The sequence below is a fragment of the Mytilus galloprovincialis genome, chromosome 5, assembly GCF_965363235.1.
Source record: "Mytilus galloprovincialis chromosome 5, xbMytGall1.hap1.1, whole genome shotgun sequence".
NCBI lineage: Eukaryota > Metazoa > Mollusca > Bivalvia > Mytilida > Mytilidae > Mytilus > Mytilus galloprovincialis.
The window spans coordinates 96,461,856-96,481,995 of NC_134842.1; the positions used below are offsets into that span (position 1 = coordinate 96,461,856).

The 20,140-nt window shown below is 33.0% G+C and overlaps 1 protein-coding gene across 3 annotated transcripts in view; it reads right to left on the reverse strand.

Annotated features, from left to right (window-relative positions):
• LOC143074865 (uncharacterized) overlaps positions 1-13,448 on the reverse strand; it is a 30,025-nt gene extending 16,577 nt beyond the window's left edge. For 2 of the 3 annotated variants that reach the window (XR_012978135.1, XM_076250094.1), the window contains exons 1-2: positions 1,424-1,692; positions 792-898 (exon numbers count right to left, since the gene is read on the reverse strand). Coding sequence is in view for 2 of the 3 variants with exons in the window: in XM_076250094.1 (XP_076106209.1) it covers positions 792-887 (96 nt within the window). In the remaining variant the exon portion in view is untranslated. Of the gene's footprint in view, positions 1-791; positions 899-1,423; positions 1,693-13,379 lie in introns of those variants that run through there. The other variant, XM_076250093.1, reaches the window with a different exon arrangement.
• Positions 13,449-20,140: the final 6,692 nt, after the last annotated feature.

The following is a 20,140-nucleotide window of genomic DNA, read 5'->3' on the forward strand; positions in this document are numbered from 1 at the left end:
TTAATTTCCTCAACATGTTCAAAAAGGATGAACATTAATTTCCGGTTTACAATCTGGTAAGTTATTTCATTATATCTCCACAAAAATGCATAGTTTTCCAATCCCTTTGACCCTAATATATATTGAATAACAATTCACACAAAATATGTGGATACTTCTGATATAGCCTGATTATTGATATTGATATCGATATGTCCTGGCGTATATACAAAATTTTGTCCTGATATCTATGATGAGTTTATTGATACGGTTTCAAAGAGTCAAATATGAAAGCACAATCACCATGATGACTTTTCGATATCATATACCAAAAACGTTTTCAATACCATGCGAAACCAAACCAAAATGAAAAAAACAACTTTATTTCATCAAGTGGCGACAGAAAAAAATAATCAGTACAAAAGTAGAAGGCCTTTTCACGTAAAATCAGACATAACTAATAAAAAGAAATATATGTACAGTATAGCCAAATGTTGTACTAGTGCATGGAATATCGTTAATTTCATAAAACGTATACATTTTGTTAATGGTTGTTGTCATTCAAAAGAATACCAAGGATTTTTCAGTCGTTGAAAATAAGGTATCATTCGATAACCTGTATGTTTTAAGGAAGCCAACAAGACAAAACACAATTGAAATATATAAGAAACACAACGGTATCAATTTTGAGCTTAAAACATACCATTTAAATCCTGGGTATCGTTTAACGAATTGATGCATATTTGTCATGTCTCCTCCAGAAATTGTGTTTATTGATCATCATACTAAATAAGATAATTGTATAGACTTACCACGGTCTTTGAAAACAAGAAGAACAATAAAAATAGCATGTCTGTTATTGGCATCCGAAAGAAAAGGACATCGGAATATCTTCTGTTCATTAACATTGTAGATGTATCTGTATAAGGAAAAAAGATAGATTTGTGTTTTTAAACATGTTAAAGATGACATATCAAAATATTATTAGTTACATAGTGTGCTAGTGAGAGCGAAGCACAAATCCCCATATGGAATTTACTGACCCCATATATAACGTATTACGTCACTAGCACATTATGTAACGAATTTATCTTACCGACTATCTAAACGTGTGAAATTCTGACTAGTGACCTATCAAAATGAGCACGTTCAATACTGTTAGCATTAAGAAACTACGTCCATTGATCCTACAAAAACAGAGGCCAATAATAACAATTTGTCAGGTTTAAATGTGTTTTATGGATTTATTTCAATCTTAATGATTAATTTCTTTGAAATCTCTAAGGATTTTTCTCAATACCGTTTTATTTTTTATAAAGGGACGTAACACCACTACTAACCGTGTATGAAATAAGCCCCGCCTCCCGTCTAACTTATATGGAATATAAGGGGACGTAACACCACTACTAACCGTGTATTAAATAAGCCCCGCCTCCCTACTAACCTTATATGAAATATACACAGTCTCCACGCGGACGCTTCAACCAACCATATTCCTAGCAATGTATAGGAGGTAAGATAATAGTATGTGTGATGCTATCTTGGCACAAAATTCACCAGTTGATGTTACTTCATTTATTTGTTTGAGTAGCATATGCGTAGGTCGACAATTGTTCCAGCATCCAACGTATGCTTATGATGTACCATCACATCATAATTAATTGAGAGGTGTCAGCATTGAGTGTAAACATAACAAACGATCTATTTTGTCACTGGAGAGTTCTATGTTAATAAAAATTAGAGATAGAAAATACCAACGGGAACAGTGGCATATCGTAAACATCAAAACTTTAACATGATTTAAACATAAACAGCATACAAAGCACTCCTCGTGAAATAAACAGTCATGCAAAGGGCTGAGAAACACGCACATCATTACAAACCCAATGATATCTTAATAGTCAAAGAAGGGTAATCAAATCATATTCCACAAGGACTATCCGTCGCATTATTTATCATTAAAGTTTAAATTCAACGGAATTCCCAATGTTATTTCTACTGTTCGGGCGGAGCTTACGTTTCAATTTGCATAAGGGCAGTCTATTTGAATATGTGTGTGGTAAGGATGATTCTCGTTATATATAGTTATCAAAGGTACCAGGATTATAATTTAGTACGCCAGACGCGCGTTTCGTCTACATAAGTCTCATCAGTGACGCTCATATCAAAATATTTATAAAGCCAAACAATTACGAAGTTGAAGAGCATTGAGGATCCAAAATTCCAAAAAGTTGTGCCAAATACGGCTAAGGAAATCTTATAACTGTTATTACTGATTTTTAATGACTTATCAGTGTAACCAAACGGATATACAAAGGAACTGAATGTATGATATTGGACGAACAAAATAGTTTAATATTTATATCATTTGTATGTGCTAAAGCAGATTATTTTAAAGTATCGGCTATTGTATTGTTCTGTTTGAATCCTTTCCGATTGTGAGATTTATTTAAATCGTGATAAATTCAAATTTAGTATAAATAATAAAATATTTAAACCCAATTTTTCCTTTCTTAATATGTGATCAATACTATTTGCAATATATCCCCGTACAACCCTAGAGGCAGATCATAGGGGGCAGGAGGCCCAGTCCCCCTCTTTTGCTGAAAAAAGTGGTTGATTATATAGGGAATTACTGTAGCTTGACTGGAGCCGTTCCCCTCTAAGGCAGTCAGTGGACCCCCTGTTATGAAAATTTCTGGATCCGCCACTGACCCCCCCCCCCCCCGAAAAAAAATAACATTTGAAATAAGAGGAGGAAAAACCAGTATTTCAAAACGTTATAAAACGACTTATGCACATTTTGCAACTTCTGTCGTCATACTTTTACTTGAAACATAATTGTTGAACTCTTCTTTACAAGAAAAATCAACGGCTGTGGCTCACCTTTTATTTGGCGAAAACACACATAGTGTTTACATTTTTTAATCCGATCAACGACCATAACTTGAAACTTCATTGATGAGTTTATCCCAAAATACCTATCAATAGGTAGACTGATCTATGATGAGCAACCGGGTTCAACTCCGCCCAGTCAAGTGAAATGAATAAAAAAGAATAGCATCCGGGAACATGATTATCGATGAAAAGATGACAGAATCCTCGTTTTGACATAAATCCGACACCAACGGAACCAAAACGAGAAACACTAGCCCAAAACATAAAATCCACTAGGGGATAATTATACAGTCCGCCAAAAATTAAGCACCACCTAAATATAAATGGCAATATTTTTACTACTGGAAAAAATTATCAATGTTTGATGTTATGAATTGCCTTTCACATACACTAAGAAAATTCATTACGTCCAAATAGATTGAAAACGATAGTCCCGTCAAGCAACTTTTTATCAGAAGTCATCTGCACTTTTACAAATACACTGTTTCGATACATTTAAATCATCGTCCTACTGTCACGTGTACAGATGAAATGCGACCTCCATCAAGTCATTGTGTAATAAGGCAAGGCATAAGCTATCTGTGGCCGAACGTTGTCAAATGATTGTAGGAGTACTAGGAGTATAAATTACTATTTCAATTTAATCACACCGTCATTTTCAGACTCTTACAACGTCATATTGACACAGGAACTGTAAATGATATACCAAGGTCTGGAAGACCCCGGTTACCTTCCCGTCGTGCTGACAGACTGCTTATTCGTCATGTTAAAACCAACCCATTTACTCCTGCACTGCAGCATAGACACCATTGTCCTCCAGGTGGTCGCGTTGGTGTTAGCACATTGATCCGTAGACTTCATTGAGGCATCCTAAGAGCACATCGTGTTGTCAAGAGACATGCCCTAACAGCCAGGCTACGTATGATCAGGTTTTAAAGGGCTAATGACCACAGACGCTGGAACACGAGATGGTGACAAATAATTCATTGGTCAGATGGTAGTCGGTCTCTGTTATGACGACCAGGCGGCAGAATACGAGTTTGGCGGGAAAATAAAACTGCCTATAACCAAAAAAACATTTGCCCAACGACTACATTCATACTGTTGTAATCTGGGTATGTTATTCTGCAGGGTAAAACGAATGGACAACATACAGGGATTTTGTTCTTAGGAACATTGTAGTCCCTCATTTTGACAATCACCCACTTGCGTTAAGACGACAACGCTAGACCACATTGGTCAAGGATTGTAACCCGGTACAAGAAGCCATTGACACTATATTTTGCCTTTCCATGTCTCCAGACATGAACCCTTTCCATTGTTGATGAATACAATTACTCTACCGTTGTCATATGTTAAATATAATACCAGCTTAGATCGGTCTTGGTTGTATATTGGGACTGTATCTTCACGCAGTTGTAACATCTTAACTGTCGTCACCTTTGGAAATTTAGAGTTGTGCCAGTTAAAAACGCAAATAACTATTTTTATTTTAGCATATCTTTGCGGTCTTTGCGTCGTGTTTGGAAATTTCAAAATTGTACCAGCGTCTCTGATGTTCGCTTAAACTGTTTTTTTTTGTGTATAAATTTCAATATTGTGATTGTATAATCAGAATAGATTGACATGTTTCATTTTTTCCATCGTGATCATACTGATGAAGGATATCCGACATATTTAACATATTGTTCGTTTTATTGTTATTTTTGGTGATGGTATACCCTTTTAGACTTGTTTATATTAGATTTTGTAGAGTCTTGTATCATATTTATATGATCTATCGCCCCGTAAGATTTATCGTTGAGTATTATTCAGTTATTATATTTAGACAATATACGTATAGTGTATTTATAGTGTATTTATTTGTATTCGGAACGAATCGGGAAAATGCTCGCATTTTCCCGTTTCTAAGCCTCATACAAATAAATTTCATATTTCAAGACACTCACTATACGTATATTGTTTTTATACTGAAATCGATAAAAAAAAAAATGTAACAAATATTGTTAAAAAATAAAGTGTTTGGAATTTCCCTCTTGGGGTACCATTTTATGGTATTTCCCTATGAGTGTAGTCCAGGCGGTAAGACATTGACATTTTAAGGAATTAGAAAGGGACTATGAACTTATTAATAACATTTGATAAACATGGTATATAAATTACCAATTTGAAGACATAACAAGTTTAAATTAAAAAAAGTTTGACCATTGTTACTACACGTTGTCGTGGTTGTGACGTGACGTTGTTGATGAAATACGGTAGTTCTGGTAAGTAGGCGGGGCTAATAGGTTAGTTGGGGTCATTGACGTATAAAGCTAACGTTTATACGTATAGCTTTATCTGTATAGTAAAATAGCTGATTGCAGTATAAATATATATATATATAAACAAGTATAAATTGAAAACAACGTTCAAACCTATGATTGTGTTGGATAAAAACCGCATTTTTATACGTGTGCATTTAACAAGTGTCGTTGTAGAAGGGTCTAAATACAGCACAAACAACATTTTCCAAAAGACCAAAAAGAGTGAAAAAATACATTTAAATAAAACGCATTTGACTAACAGGTCGAACAACTGATGTTCTTAAAACCTGCTGACTGCCATTGACGATTACCAAACAAATTGATCACAAGGTGTAACAAAATGGATCTCTATATTAATTCGATACTAAGTAGAAAACAATAAACTTGCGGCAAATATGGTAAACCTCAACATGAGGTGCTAAAATGTTTACATTATATCCAGATTTCGGCAATTAATGTCTCTTAATTAAATGATGGTAGGGATAGCAAAGTATTTGGAAGGCCATTTAATTTACCTCAATTTAGGATAGACTCTCGAATGTTAAAGTGTCAAAATAGGATGAACGGATTATATAAACCAGGGGAAAATATAATACGAGCCCAAACGAAATAAATATAAAGAAGTCTAAATTGAAAACAACGTTCAAACCTATGATTGCGTTGGATAAAAACCCAAATTTGTATACGTTTGCATGTAACAAATTTCGTTGTAGAGGGTTCTACATACAACACAAACCACATTTTCCAAAAGACCAAAAAGAGTGAAAAAATATATTATAACAAAACGCATTTGACTAGCAGGTCGAACAACTGATGTTCTTAAACCCTGCTGACTGCCATTTGCGATTGCCAAATAAATTGATCACAAGGTGTAACAAAATGGATCTCTATTATATATTAATTTAATACGACGAAGAATAAAATAAATTTATGTAAAATAAACCACAATAAAAGGTGCTATTTTTTTTACATCATATCCGGTTTTGACAATTAATGTCTCTTCAGTGATGTTAGGGATCGAAAAGTATTTGGAGGGCCATTCAATTTACCTCAATTTAGGATAGACTCTTGAATTTTAAAGAGTCAAAATAGGATGAACGAATTATATAAACCGGAGGGAAAATATATAATACGTCCCAAACGAAATAATTATGTAGAAGTCTAAATTGAAAACAACGTTCAAACCTATGATTGTGTTGGATAAAAACCGCAATTTTTATACTGTGCATGTAACAAATTTCGTTGTAGAGGGTTCTAAATAAAGCTAAAACAACATTTTCCAAAAGACCAAAAGAGTGAAAAAATATATTATAACAAAACGCATTTGACTAGCAGGTCGAACAACTGATGTTATTTAACCCTCCTGACTGCCATTTGCGATTGCCAAATAAATTGATCACAAGGTGTAACAAAATGGATCTCTATTAAATATTAATTTAATATGAAGTAGAATAAAATAAATTTGCGGCAAAAATGGTGAACCACAATAAAAGGTGCTATTTGTTTTTACATCAAATCCGGATTTCGTCAATTAATGTCTCTTCAGTGATGTTAGGGATTGAAAAGTATTTGAAAGGCCATTTAATTTACCTCAATTTAGGATAGACTCTTGAATTTTAAAGAGTCAAAATAGGATGAACGGATTATATAAACCGGAGGGAAAATATGATACAAGCCCAACCGAAATAAATATAAAGAAGTCTAAATTGAAAACAACGTTCAAACCTATGATTGCGTTGGATAAAAACCGCAGTTTTCATACGTGTGCATGTAACAAATTTCTTTGTTGAGGGTTCTAAATACAGCACAAACAACATTTTCCAAAAGACCAAAAGAGTGAAAAATATATTATAACAAAACGCATTTGACTAGCAGGTCGAACAACTGATTTTCTTAAATGCTGCTGGCTGCCATTTGCGATTGCTAAATAAATTGATCACAAGGTGTAACAATATGGATCTCTATGATATATTAATTTAATACGAATAGAATAAAATAAAAACAAATTACACCACATCCGGATTTCGACAATTAATGTCTCTTCAGTGATGTTAGGGATCGAAAAGTATCTGGAAGGCCATTTCATTTACCTCAATTTAGGATAGATAAAGGCAACAGTAGTATACCGCTGTTCAAAACTCATAAATCCATGGACAAAAAACAAAATCGGGGTAACAAACCAAAACCGAGCGAAACGCATTAAATATAAGAGGAGAACAACGACACAACATCGAAACGCAACACACACAGAAACAGACCAATCATCAGACAAAACACCACGAGAATAACAAATGTAACATGAAAACCAAATACATGAATTTGGGATAGACAAGTACCGTGCCACGTCTTATCTCAATATCTCAAAAATAAGAGAAAACACAAACGACTCAACGTTAAAATGCAACACAAAGAGAAACGAACAATATATAACAATGACCATCTTCCTGACTTGGTACAGGACACTTTTAAAGGGGAATAAAAGTGGTGGGTTGAACCTGGTTTTAAGGCATGCCAAACCTCGCACTTTAATGGCAAAGTTAAATATAACATTGAAATGACAACATAATATTACAGGACTACAATACAAATAAATAGGAGAACATATTAGACACAGAAAAACATGATTAATAGATAACAAAAAGCATCAGGTCTAAAATTCAATACGCCAAAAACGCGCCTTGCCCACACAAGACTCACCAGTGACGCCCAGATATAAAAGATCGAAAGTGAAAAAAGTACAAAGTTGTACAGCACTGAAGATCAAAAGTTGAAAAGGTTTCGCAAAATACGGCATTGTTTTTATGCCCGGGATAAACTCTTGAATTTTAAAGAGTCAAAATAGGATGAACAGTTTCTATAAATCGGAGGGAAAATATAATGCAAGCCACAACTAAATAAATATAAAGAAGTCTAAATTGAAAACAACGTTCAAACCTATGATTGCGTTTGATAAAAACCGCAATTTTTATACGTGTGCATGTAACAAATTTCGTTGTAGAGGGTGTTAAATACAGCACAAACAACATTTTCTAAAAGACCAAAAGAGTGAAAAAATATATTATAACAAAAGTATAACTGCCTGAATCAAAGCAGAAATGCAATTGTTACTATGGTAAGTATAATAAAAAAAAACACGGTGCAATTTGTTTTCTATACAGCGTACTAGTTTATTTGGTTAGTTTTTCAATCACTCGGTCAATACCAATGCTGATGAACTTGTCATCGAGGGAATCACAACCAAGTATCAGGCGACCACATAATGTTATTGATTCGGTCATTAGCTGTACATTTACTGTTGATAAATGTTAAATTATTGCGAAGCACCAATATGTTTCTACTCCTGGCATATATTGGTTTTGTAAGTGTTGACAGACCGTTTGGGAATTGTTATTTGAATTGATAATAGAATTTGTATTTTGATTTGCTTTTCTTGTTGCTTAAATTTAAATGTCACTAATGAGTTTGATAAAGACGCAACGTGGGTCCAGCATTCTAAGTTAGTGGGTCAGCATTAAGGATGGACTACACATGCAATTGTTATATATCACTATTTATATGCGAGGTTTTCCATAGTTGATCTGTATTCTCATGTGAACAAAACACGCTGTTGTTCCCAAAAGGGTTGCAAGTGATGGTTTACAACAAAAGAGTTGAATACAGCTTTTGCATTATAAACTCAGCTTTTCTTCAAATCAATAATACAGGGCTCCTTATATACATGCACACGTATAAAAATTGCGGTTTTTATCCAACGCAATCATAAGTTTGAACGTAGTTTTCAATTTAGACTCGTGTGTATATATATATATATATATATATATACAACTCGTCTAAACATCAACCCAACAATGTTAGATCTGTAAATTTGCTTTCGCAAATTTTTGGTTCTGCCCTCGCCGGGATTCGAACCCATGCTACTGTGATATCGTGACACCAAATCGCCTGCACTGCAGCCGTCCCGCTAGACCACACGACCACCTGGGCTCTTAAAAAAAAGAGCTTTCGCTGGCCGTGTGTTACCTTTCCACGTCAGTTTTAATCTAGCGGCGTACTGCAGTACATGATATATAAGGCATGAAGATGTTATTGTTACAGATCAGCTAAATTATCTATAGTAAAGGATCCTACAAATTAATGTAAGATACAGTCACAGAAAATAATTATATTTATAAGTACGTCTGAGTCAGTGACAACCCTACAACAGATGTATCCATCGGATCGCCATCAATGATGATGATACATGGCTGTGTACATAATGTATATACAACTCGTCTAAACATCAACCCAACAATGTTAGATCTGTAAATTTGCTTTCGCAAATTTTTGGTTCTTCCCTCGCCGGGATTCGAACCCATGCTACTGTGATATCGTGACACCAAATCGCCTGCACTGCAGCCGTCCCGCTAGACCACACGACCACCTGGGCTCTTAAAAAAAAGGGCTTTCGCTGGCCGTGTGTTACCTTTCCACGTCAGTTTTAATCTAGCGGCGTACTGCAGTACATGATATATAAGGCATGAAGATGTTATTGTTACAGATCAGCTAAATTATCTATAGTAAAGGATCCTACAAATTAATGTAAGATACAGTCACAGAAAATAATTATATTTATAAGTACGTCTGAGTCAGTGACAACCCTACAACAGATGTATCCATCGGATCGCCATACTTATACGTACTTATAAATATAATTATTTTCTGTGACTGTATATTACATTAATTTGTAGGATCCTTTACTATAGATAATTTAGCTGATCTGTAACAATAACATCTTCATGCCTTATATATCATGTACTGTAGTACGCCGCTAGATTAAAACTGACGTGGAAAGGTAACACACGGCCAGCGAATGCTCTTTTTTTGAGAGTCCAGGTGGTCGTGTGGTCTAGCGGGACGGCTGCAGTGCAGGCGATTTGGTGTCACGATATAACAGTAGCATGGGTTCGAATCCCGGCGAGGGAAGAACCAAAAATATGCGAAAGCAAATTTACAGATCTAACATTGTTGGGTTGATGTTTAGACGAGTTGTATATATATAATATAATAATATATATATATAATATATACGAGTCTAAATTGAAAACTACGTTCAAACCTATGATTGCCTTGGATAAAAACCGCAGTTTTTATACGTGTGCATGTATATAAGGAGCCCTGTATTATTGATTTGAAAAAAAAACTGAGTTTATAATGCAAAAGCTGTATTCAACTCTTTTGTCGTAAACCATCACTTGCAACCCTTTTGGGAACAGCAGCGTGTTTTGTTCACATGAGAATACAGATCAACTATGGAAAACCTCGCATATAAATAGTGATATATAACAATTGCATGTGTAGTCCATCCTTAATGCTGACCCACTAACTTAGAACGCTGGACCCACGTTGCGTCTTTATCAAACTCATTAGTGACATTTAAATTTAAGCAACAAGAAAAGCAAATTAAAATACAAATTCTATTATCAATTCAAATAACAATTCCCAAACGGTCTGTCAACACTTACAAAACCAATATATGCCAGGAGTAGAAACATATTGGTGCTTCGCAATAATTTAACATTTATCAACAGTAAATGTACAGCTAATGACCGAATCAATAACATTATGTGGTCGCCTGATACTGGGTTGTGATTCCCTCGATGACAAGTTCGTCAGCATTGGTATTGACCGAGTGATTGAAAAACTAACCAAATAAACTAGTACGCTGTATAGAAAACAAATTGCACCGGTGTTTTTATTATACTTACCATAGTAACAATGGCATTTCTGCTTTGATTCAGGCAGTTATACTTTCAATAATTTGTATGATAAAATATAACAATGTACCATAAAATGTTATCATTATATTTACTTTCATTTTTGTTATTAATTTAATGGTGTCGTTTAAAATCGTCTAAATGAAAAAAATTCACAAATTTGAAATTTTGCCTTACATTTGTTAAGGGACTTTCCGTTTTTAGCTTTCCTCGGAGTTCAGTATTTATGTGATTTTACTTTTATATAAAGGAAAGTCAAAATGAATCACTTTTCAAGTTTCAGTTTTTGCAGAATTGTATGAATTTAAAAATAAAATAAATGAACAACGCACTAGTGTTTGCACAGAAAGAAAAATGATATATTCAAAACATATATCGTTTTTGTATATCAGGATGTGAAACGTAAAATTGGGGAACATTTTTATTAGTCTTCTTGCTTCATAATAACATGTGTAAATTTACTTTACATTCAATTATAAAGAAACTTTGTCTCCTTGAACATATGATGTTACTATTCAATTAAACATCATCTATCCATTTAATTGAAAAGAACTCATGCAACTTTTTTCAACAGAACTATTTCTTATATTTGTATGATTTAAAATGAACTTATTGGTGTTACAATTATAAGCATAATGGTACTTGATGCAAAACAGCTAAGAAATAACATCTCTTTACAGTTGATGAGCATCGAAAAAGAAAAAAAAAAACTCGTTTTAAGATACAAAACTTTTAATTTAGTACACAAGACGAGCGCTCTGACAATATATGATTTTTCAGTGGCAACTGAATCCAAACAAACGAAAAACAAATCAAATGCGAAGTACATTGTAAAATCGCTGAAAACCAACAACAATACATACATGTAAGGGTCGGTTAAGAACAAAACTTTACGACAAAAAAAGATGATCTTAACTTCTCTGTTGTTAACTTTTCATTGCTATGGAGCATTATTCCAGCAATGCCTACATATACAGAAGATATCTCCAAGTTGGTACAATATTCAAGGGTTTGCGTTTACTATAATCCAATCATGATACAGTGCTAATGGTCAAAGAGAGGATGTTAAAACAAGTGTTTTAAGTATTGAAGTAGAAATCATTCCTTACAAAACTTTACGAACGCAATTACGAGTTGGTTGACCTTTATGAAATATCTCGTTTACACATATGACGACGAATATGGTCCAATCTTCGAAACCGCAATCCCATCCTTCTGTTCATCGAATGTCACCAACTGATTTAGACTTTTTTTGTCCTTACACGAGCAACACGGCTGTTGCCACATGTAGAGCAAGATCTGCTATATATAATACCCTCTAGAGCACCCTCAGATTTTCGGAGGGTTCGTATTGCTCAGTCCATAGTTTTGTGTACAGTTGTTTTTCGTTTGTTCTTGGTCTTTTTTTTGGCAATGGCTACAACTTATTCTCTGCGGTTTTTTATGTACTCATATATTTAAATACTTTCAAGTCTATTTTCGAATTATGGGTTTTAATGTGCCAGTAGTATATTTTCCCTATCTTTCATAAAAGTTGTTTCAAATCAAAGTGTATTGATATTTCTTTATTTTTTATTTCTTAAACAGATTCTCTTAAATTCATGGGAAGTGTGCGTTATTTTGGGGTTGACATGTTGTTATGTACTATTATATTATTCATTTATGTTTCTCTGTCCTGGGTGTTCTTACGTATATTTGTACTGTATTCCTGTCGAGTAATCTTGTAATTTTAGCGTTATTTAAAGCATTGCCACATAAGCAGGATGTTTGGCTAGCAAAGAATAGAAAAAAGAAGATGTGGTATGATTGCCAATGAGACAACTATCCACAAAAGACCAAAATGACACAGACATTAACAACTATAGGTCACCGTACGGCTTTCAACAATGAGCACAGCCCATACCGCATAGTCAGCTATAAAAGGCCCCGATAAGACAATGTAAAACAATTCAAACGAGAAAACTAACGGCCTTATTTATGTAAAAAAAAACAACAGTTTCAACCCACAATTTTTTTTAAAATGTCATGTATCAAGTCAGGAATATGGCGTTGTAATCAAATAGTTCATTTTTATGTATTTTGGCGTTTATTTTTGTTGCAGTTCAGTGTTTCTGTTGGTCCGTTGTTTTCCTCCTAATATTGATGTGTTTCCATTAGTTTCGGTTTGTGATCCGGACTTGTTTTCGCTTAATCGATTTATGACTATTGAAGAGCGGTATGCTACTGTTGCTTTGGTTCTTTTTTTTTTTTATCTCTCTCTTGTAGCAGCCTTTGTTCTCGTTATAGTAAGAAATTACTCAAAGTGGTCGCATTATTACAAAACTACAACTTATTCTGCGCGGTTTTTTATGTATTCATGTATTTAAACACTATCAATATTTGATAATTAACTACTCAATACGAATCGAGTGTATTGATCATTTGAATGAGTCTAACAACTTACCGTGCATTGCCATCCAGACGATGATTATGACATAACTAAGCGGGACAATCATCAATATTAGTGAAAGTATTGAACCTAAAATAGCAAAGCTGATATAACGTCTTCATTCGTTGCAAATTAGTGTTATGAAGTCTGCATTAATCTTAAAAAAAGAATCATTCATTGTCACATTGTACATACTTATAATTTGCTTTAAAAAGGATTATTTTGTAAATTAAGTTCGTACAGTATTGTTTGATTAGATTTATCAACCATTTCCAACGAATCTTATTTACTACGTTCAATAGTCAAAATTTTAAAGTATACACGTATTGATTGATTAAGGTGTATATAGCAATGTGGTTTTCTCTAGACATGCGACATGTGTTTGATTGTGTATTTTATTTTCCTTAATTTGTACATAATGTATAACACAAAGGGAAAACGGTACTATTACATTTTCCCAGCATTAGGTTTGCCTTTTGTGTACCCAAGACAGGTGAAGGAAGTCAACTTAGGAGGGCTGTGATTGGATGTAAGGGTACAATATATTTTTTTTATTTATCTATGAATAACTGCAGTGTGTAAATTTACAATATAAATGGTATGACACGGGTTATGTTCTTCTCATATATGTTATGATGGTATGATACTAAACCCCTTACGGGAAGGATTGTGCCTGATGTTCATATGATGAAATCATAATCTTTCAGTCAGTTTAATTGAAGTCTGGAGCTGGCATGTCAGTTAACTGCTAGTAGCCTGTTGTTATTTATGTATTATTGTCATTTTGTTTATTTTCTTTGGTTACATCTTCTTACATCAGACTCGGACTTCTCTTGAACTGAATTTTAATGTGCGTATTGTTATGCTTTTACTTTCCTACACTGGTTAGAGGTATAGGGGGAGGGTTGAGATCTCACAAACATGTTTAACCCCGCCGCATTTTTTGCGCCTGTCCCAAGTCAGGAGCCTCTGGCCTTTGTTAGTCTTGTATTATTTAAATTTTAGTTTCTTGTGTACAATTTGGAAATTAGTATGGCGTTCATTATCACTGAACTAGTATATATTTGTTTAGGGGCCAGCTGAAGGACGCCTCCGGGTGCGGGAATTTCTCGCTACATTGAAGACCTGTTGGTGACCTTCTGCTGTTGTGTTTTTTTTTATTTTGGTCGGGTTGTTGTCTCTTTGACACATTCCCCATTTCCATTCTCAATTTTATTTAAAACCTATTGAAATATTTTCTAGAAAATTATTCAAAAAGGCTTCAAAATTCATAAATTTGGTGTAAAATGACGGTGGGCATGGATAACATAAACAAGCTCCGTTGGAAATTGATCATGATACTACATGTGTTTGGCTTCAATTTTTAAAATAGAGTAATAAATTACTAACACCACACATAACTGTTTTATCCAGGTTTTTATTATAAAAACAGGTAAATTTAGAAAATGTTAGTATTGTCGCCTATGGCAGAATAAATAGTACCGTTTTCCCTATACTCAAGTAGGCAAGGGAAATCAAAATAAATCAGACTTCAGTCATTTTATACTATTTTGAAGCATTTGATAAGAACATTTGATTTTTATCACAAAGAATAGAATTTTTTTTATCTGAGAACAGTACTGTGTTGAGAAAAGTGTTGAGTCATCATGATAAGTAAAGTTGATGGGTACTGATATAAAACTTTATTCTAGGGTTTCAATATTAACTATATTGTATAAACTGCACCAAACTATTGTTCTTTTAAATTTGTTTTCACCTTTGTTTTCACCTTTCGCAATGATTAATTCAATTGGAAAACCCAGAATTCAAGTCGCGACAAATATTTTTAACTGAAATATTTGCCTATTTTGCTGTGTAATTCCCTAAATGTATCAATTGGGTATTTCCCTTGACACAATCTATTAAAATTGGATATTGTCTGGTTAAGTTTGTACTGTTTATATAGTTAGGGAGTATTTGGTCATACTAGAAGCATTTTCACTGTTAAAATTGTTCATCTAAGAAAAAAGAGACAAACTTGAGGCTAAATTTAGATAGAATTTATCCTCTCCTGTGAAAGAATTGCTCGCATTGTTGGCAATTCATGCAGCAAATCTTTCAATAGTGCTTCATTTTGTAGTTTTTATCTTTTATTATATCAGGCATATATAATTTGTCATTTTGTACTGTTTGAAAGGACTTTTGATGGAAATTAATACTCCCAAGGGACATAATTCAGCTTTTTCATAGATTAATACAGGCAACAAATTCAACTTTAAAGCTGAGTATTTTGCAGATTTAATGTTTTAAGTGTCTAATATCCTTGTTTTTGTTAGCTGCGGTATCGTAGCCCTGAGCACCATAGATGTCCGCAAAAAGTCAAAAAATAACATAAGGACCTAAGAGCTGCGATACCGCAGCTATGTTTTTATCATCTCAAGACAGAATAATGGATTTTATAACCAGCTCTGAAATTTTGAACCACAATATGGCATATACTAAAGCATGGAATGGAGATTAGTATGACAAATCTTGAATTTGTGCTTATGTTGTAAATTTTGGATAAAATGAACAAAAATTGAATGGAACTGTCATTTTTATCTGTTTAAATGGAACTGTTTATTATTCTTTTTAAATAAGATAAGATATAGTTGGATACAGGTTGTTTATTAAGCCGTATCTGAAAGAAGAAGAGAAAGAGGTAAATCAGCATGCAGGGGTGGGGACATAAAATGATTCATGTTTCGTTAAGTAATGGGGACATACAAGTATTTATTATAGTCAAGGTTTCCACAATAACCCAGTATTGCATTGATGGTGTCATAAGAATTCTTTATAGCTTTGTGTCACAGTATAGGGAAAACGGTACTGTTACATTTTCCCAGCATTAGGTTTGCCTTTTGTGTACCCAAGACAGGTGAAGGAAGTCAACTTAAGAGGACTGTGATTGGATGTAAGGGTACAATATATTTTTTTTATTTATCTATGAACAACTGCAGTGTGTAAATTTACAATATAAATTTTAAAACCTATTGAAATATTTTCTAGAGAATTATTCGAAAAGGCTTCCAAAATTTCATAAATTTGGTGTAAAATAACGGTGGGCATGGATAAAATAAACAAGCTCCGTTGGAAATTGGTCATGATACTATGTGGCTTCAATTTTTTAAATAGAGTAATAAAGTACTAACACCACACATGACTGTTTTATCCAGGTTTTTGTTATAAAAACTGGTAAATTTAGAAAATGTTAGTATTGTCGCCTATGGCAGAATAAATAGTACCGTTTTCCCTAAATATTTTGACTTGTTTCAAGACATGGTTACTAATAACCGAATAAATCAAGCTGCGTATATTTTGGACTTATGCGGTGTATTAATACTGGCTTATTTCATAGAGAGTTCATCAATTAATCCAATATTCGACACATTTTTGTATGCAGATTATGTAAAATGTAGACAGAAAGAATACGTACATGGGATATACTCTGGGAGTTTCAATTCAGCAAATAGTGTTACAGAAAGAATCTACAATATGAAAGTGCACATGCTGTATATTTTAATTACATTTATGCATATTTAATAATATAAAAAAAGTAAAATAACAAAAATACCGTCTGTTAGGTGGGTGCATTAAAAATATAATTTTATGGTTAAAGTCACTCGCCTAAATAACACATAGTTTCTAAATTTGTAATTTTTCGAACTTTACGTGATATTTGAAAATGTCCAATTGACAATTCATAAATTATGGCATCATTAACATTAGCCGGGACCATTCATTAGCCAACACTCTGATTGGCAATAACCGGCCCCATTTGTCTCAGTCGTCGAGTAAAGAACACACGTAGATAATTGCATATATCATTTCTTTTGATGAAAATATTTCCTTCCTTAGTAATTATAAGTAACAATGATTTCTTAGAAGCATTAACTACTTGTCAGAAAAGCAGACACATTAGGTAACATTAAATTCTAACAAATCAATGATGTTGGATGCCATTTTTTTTTCACTAATGAGAAAGATGCTTTCTTTCTTTATTTTCCGTGAAATAAAGTAAAACTGTGCGTCGTCTACACAGGAAAAATTGCAACATATGATTTTCATATGTTTTATAAAACATATGAAAAACATATGATTTTTATATGTTTTTCATATGTTTTGTTCAACATATGATAATCATATGTTTTAAAACATATGTTTTCTGTCTGTTTTGAAACATATGAAAAACAAATTCATATGAAAAACATATGTTTCATAAATCTTATGAAAAACATATGTTTTTCACGAAACATATGAAAAACAGCTGTTGAAAATCTTATGAAAAACATATGTTTTTTATGAATCATATGATAAACATATGTTTTTCTTTATGTTGAAAATTACGCGAAAAAGGTATTTTTGTGGTATTTGAAGAGCATATTTAGCCTATTATACTCCCAGATTCAGCATATTAATCTATAATTTAACACCATATATTAGTGATAAACCCTGATAGTTTTGCATGGTTCACATCTCATTAGTGATCTTAGATCGAAGATGTTGAATAAATGTGTAAACATACATATGTTTTGCCTATGTATAACTATGATATTACAACAAATTCATAAGATAATGCATGAATCTTTAAAGAAATGATATATGCCAATGCTAAGGAAAATGCATACTTAATATTATTAACTTAAAAGTACTTGTTTCAGTCACAATATAATCATAAACTTAAGTTATGAAAATATTGCAAAGTCAATAAAGTCAATCAACAACGCATATGGGTTGTAGTAAAAAATCTCCACAGAAATGAGATGTGCAGACGCTTATATAATAACATGTCAAATACCATAGACTTACCATACATTAGGTGATCCCTCGTAAACCAATTCATCAGAAACTTTAACATGTAAGCTATAGAAAACTTCAAAGTCAATAGACCATGACTGAAGGGGCTTGGACCAAGTTATCTTCCTTGAAATGATGAGTTTCAATACTATCATTTTCTAAAAGAAGTCATTTGTATGTATTTCCCATAGGGTCCTATGTTAAAGTAAGTCCCCTGCTGGTGGCCATTTTGGATGATGGCTACAAAGTAACAGCACTTCGTCAGCACCTCATAAGGAACATTTATGCTATGTTTGGTTAGCACCTCATAAGGAACATTCATGCTATGTTTGGTTTGATTCCATTCAGTGGTTCTCCAGAAGAAGTTCAAAATGTAAAAAGTTTACACCGCCTGATGCCAAGTGATGAGAAAAGCTCATTGGAAATGAGATGTGCCTACGTCAGAAACAGTATTCCTTAGTCCTGCTTTTTGATTCAAGGTGACACAAAAACCAGAAAAGAAGGATTTTATTTTTTTTATATATTGATTAAACAAGACACCATTGTAATATGTATGATTAGACATGGTGAATGTGTCCAAGAAATAACAACATGAAATCTACACAATTCAACTCAAGCATAGGTACACTCTTTAGAGTACGAGTTAGTGTTTGGTACAGAAATATGTTGGTCATTTCTCATTGTGAAAGTTTTTCCAATGTTACTTGAAATATAGATAATATTAGGCAGTTGGAAATTGAATCTGCACAAACTATCTATGACAAAATAAAAGTAAATCTACAATTGAACAGTTGAAACAGTTTATTATTAATATAAACTATTTTCCAGAGACTTAAATATATATATAAAACATGTAACTGAAAATTTCAGTGATCCTCAATAAGTGTTTGATGTGTCAAAAAATATGATTCTTACTATATCTGATTCTGGCTAATACAAAATATTGCAATTTTATTCAAGGAATGACTGTAATATTTTTTCTGTCTAGGAAGAAATAACAAAAAAAGTTTAATGCACACTGAATAAGGCGCGTAGTGGGTTATTTATCAGTGTGCACCACATTTTGTATGTTATTCCAAATGGACAGAAAAAATATTACAGTCATTTCTTATAACTTAATTCTAAATTCCATTTTAAACTGTATAAAAACATGAAAAAAGTTGATGATCACAGTCACATGACTAAATTATGTCTATGAGCAGATAACAAAATTATGTCAGCCAATCATAAGACGCATTACATCCAAAATTAAATTATTTATATATATATATATATATATATATATATATATATATTTATATCAATGAAATCAGATACAGCAAAACCAAATTATAGTTAACTCTCTAGGTTTATAATTAAGGAATAACAGTACTGTAGTTGAAGAGTTGCCACCGTCAATTGTAGATTTGACGGTCGCAAATGCAGTTTTATTTAATGCTAATTAATTCTGTTCGAAATTTTCGTTTCTTAAAGCAAAAAAGTGGACAAGATTATTGTTTTCAATCCAGATACGGCCATAATTAATTAATTTTGTTTTTAAAAGGCAAAAACCAGAGTCCGATTTTTTCTTTCAAATATCTCAGACTGCCTTCTCAAACAAATTGTTCGTATCTAGAGCTTAATATGTTGACTGAGGATCATCATTCAGCTATGTTATTTCTAGTTAAAATAGGCTGAGGCGTTTTGGGTAACACATGTTTTCGTAGGTTAATAATCATGATTGCTTTTTTTTTTTATGAAAGTGTAACTTGATAGAGTATATACGTTTCTGTCTCGTGGAATTGTGAAATAGAAGGCAATACATTCTTGCTCAATCCTGTGTCGCTTTTTTATCCATGTGTTACTGTAATTTGAATTTCAAAATGACTGAGTGACGTTTTTACGGCGAACTGGTCAACTCCACTATAGCGAATCACACGACTTTAACATAATCAGTAAATACCAGCAAAAAACATCATTTA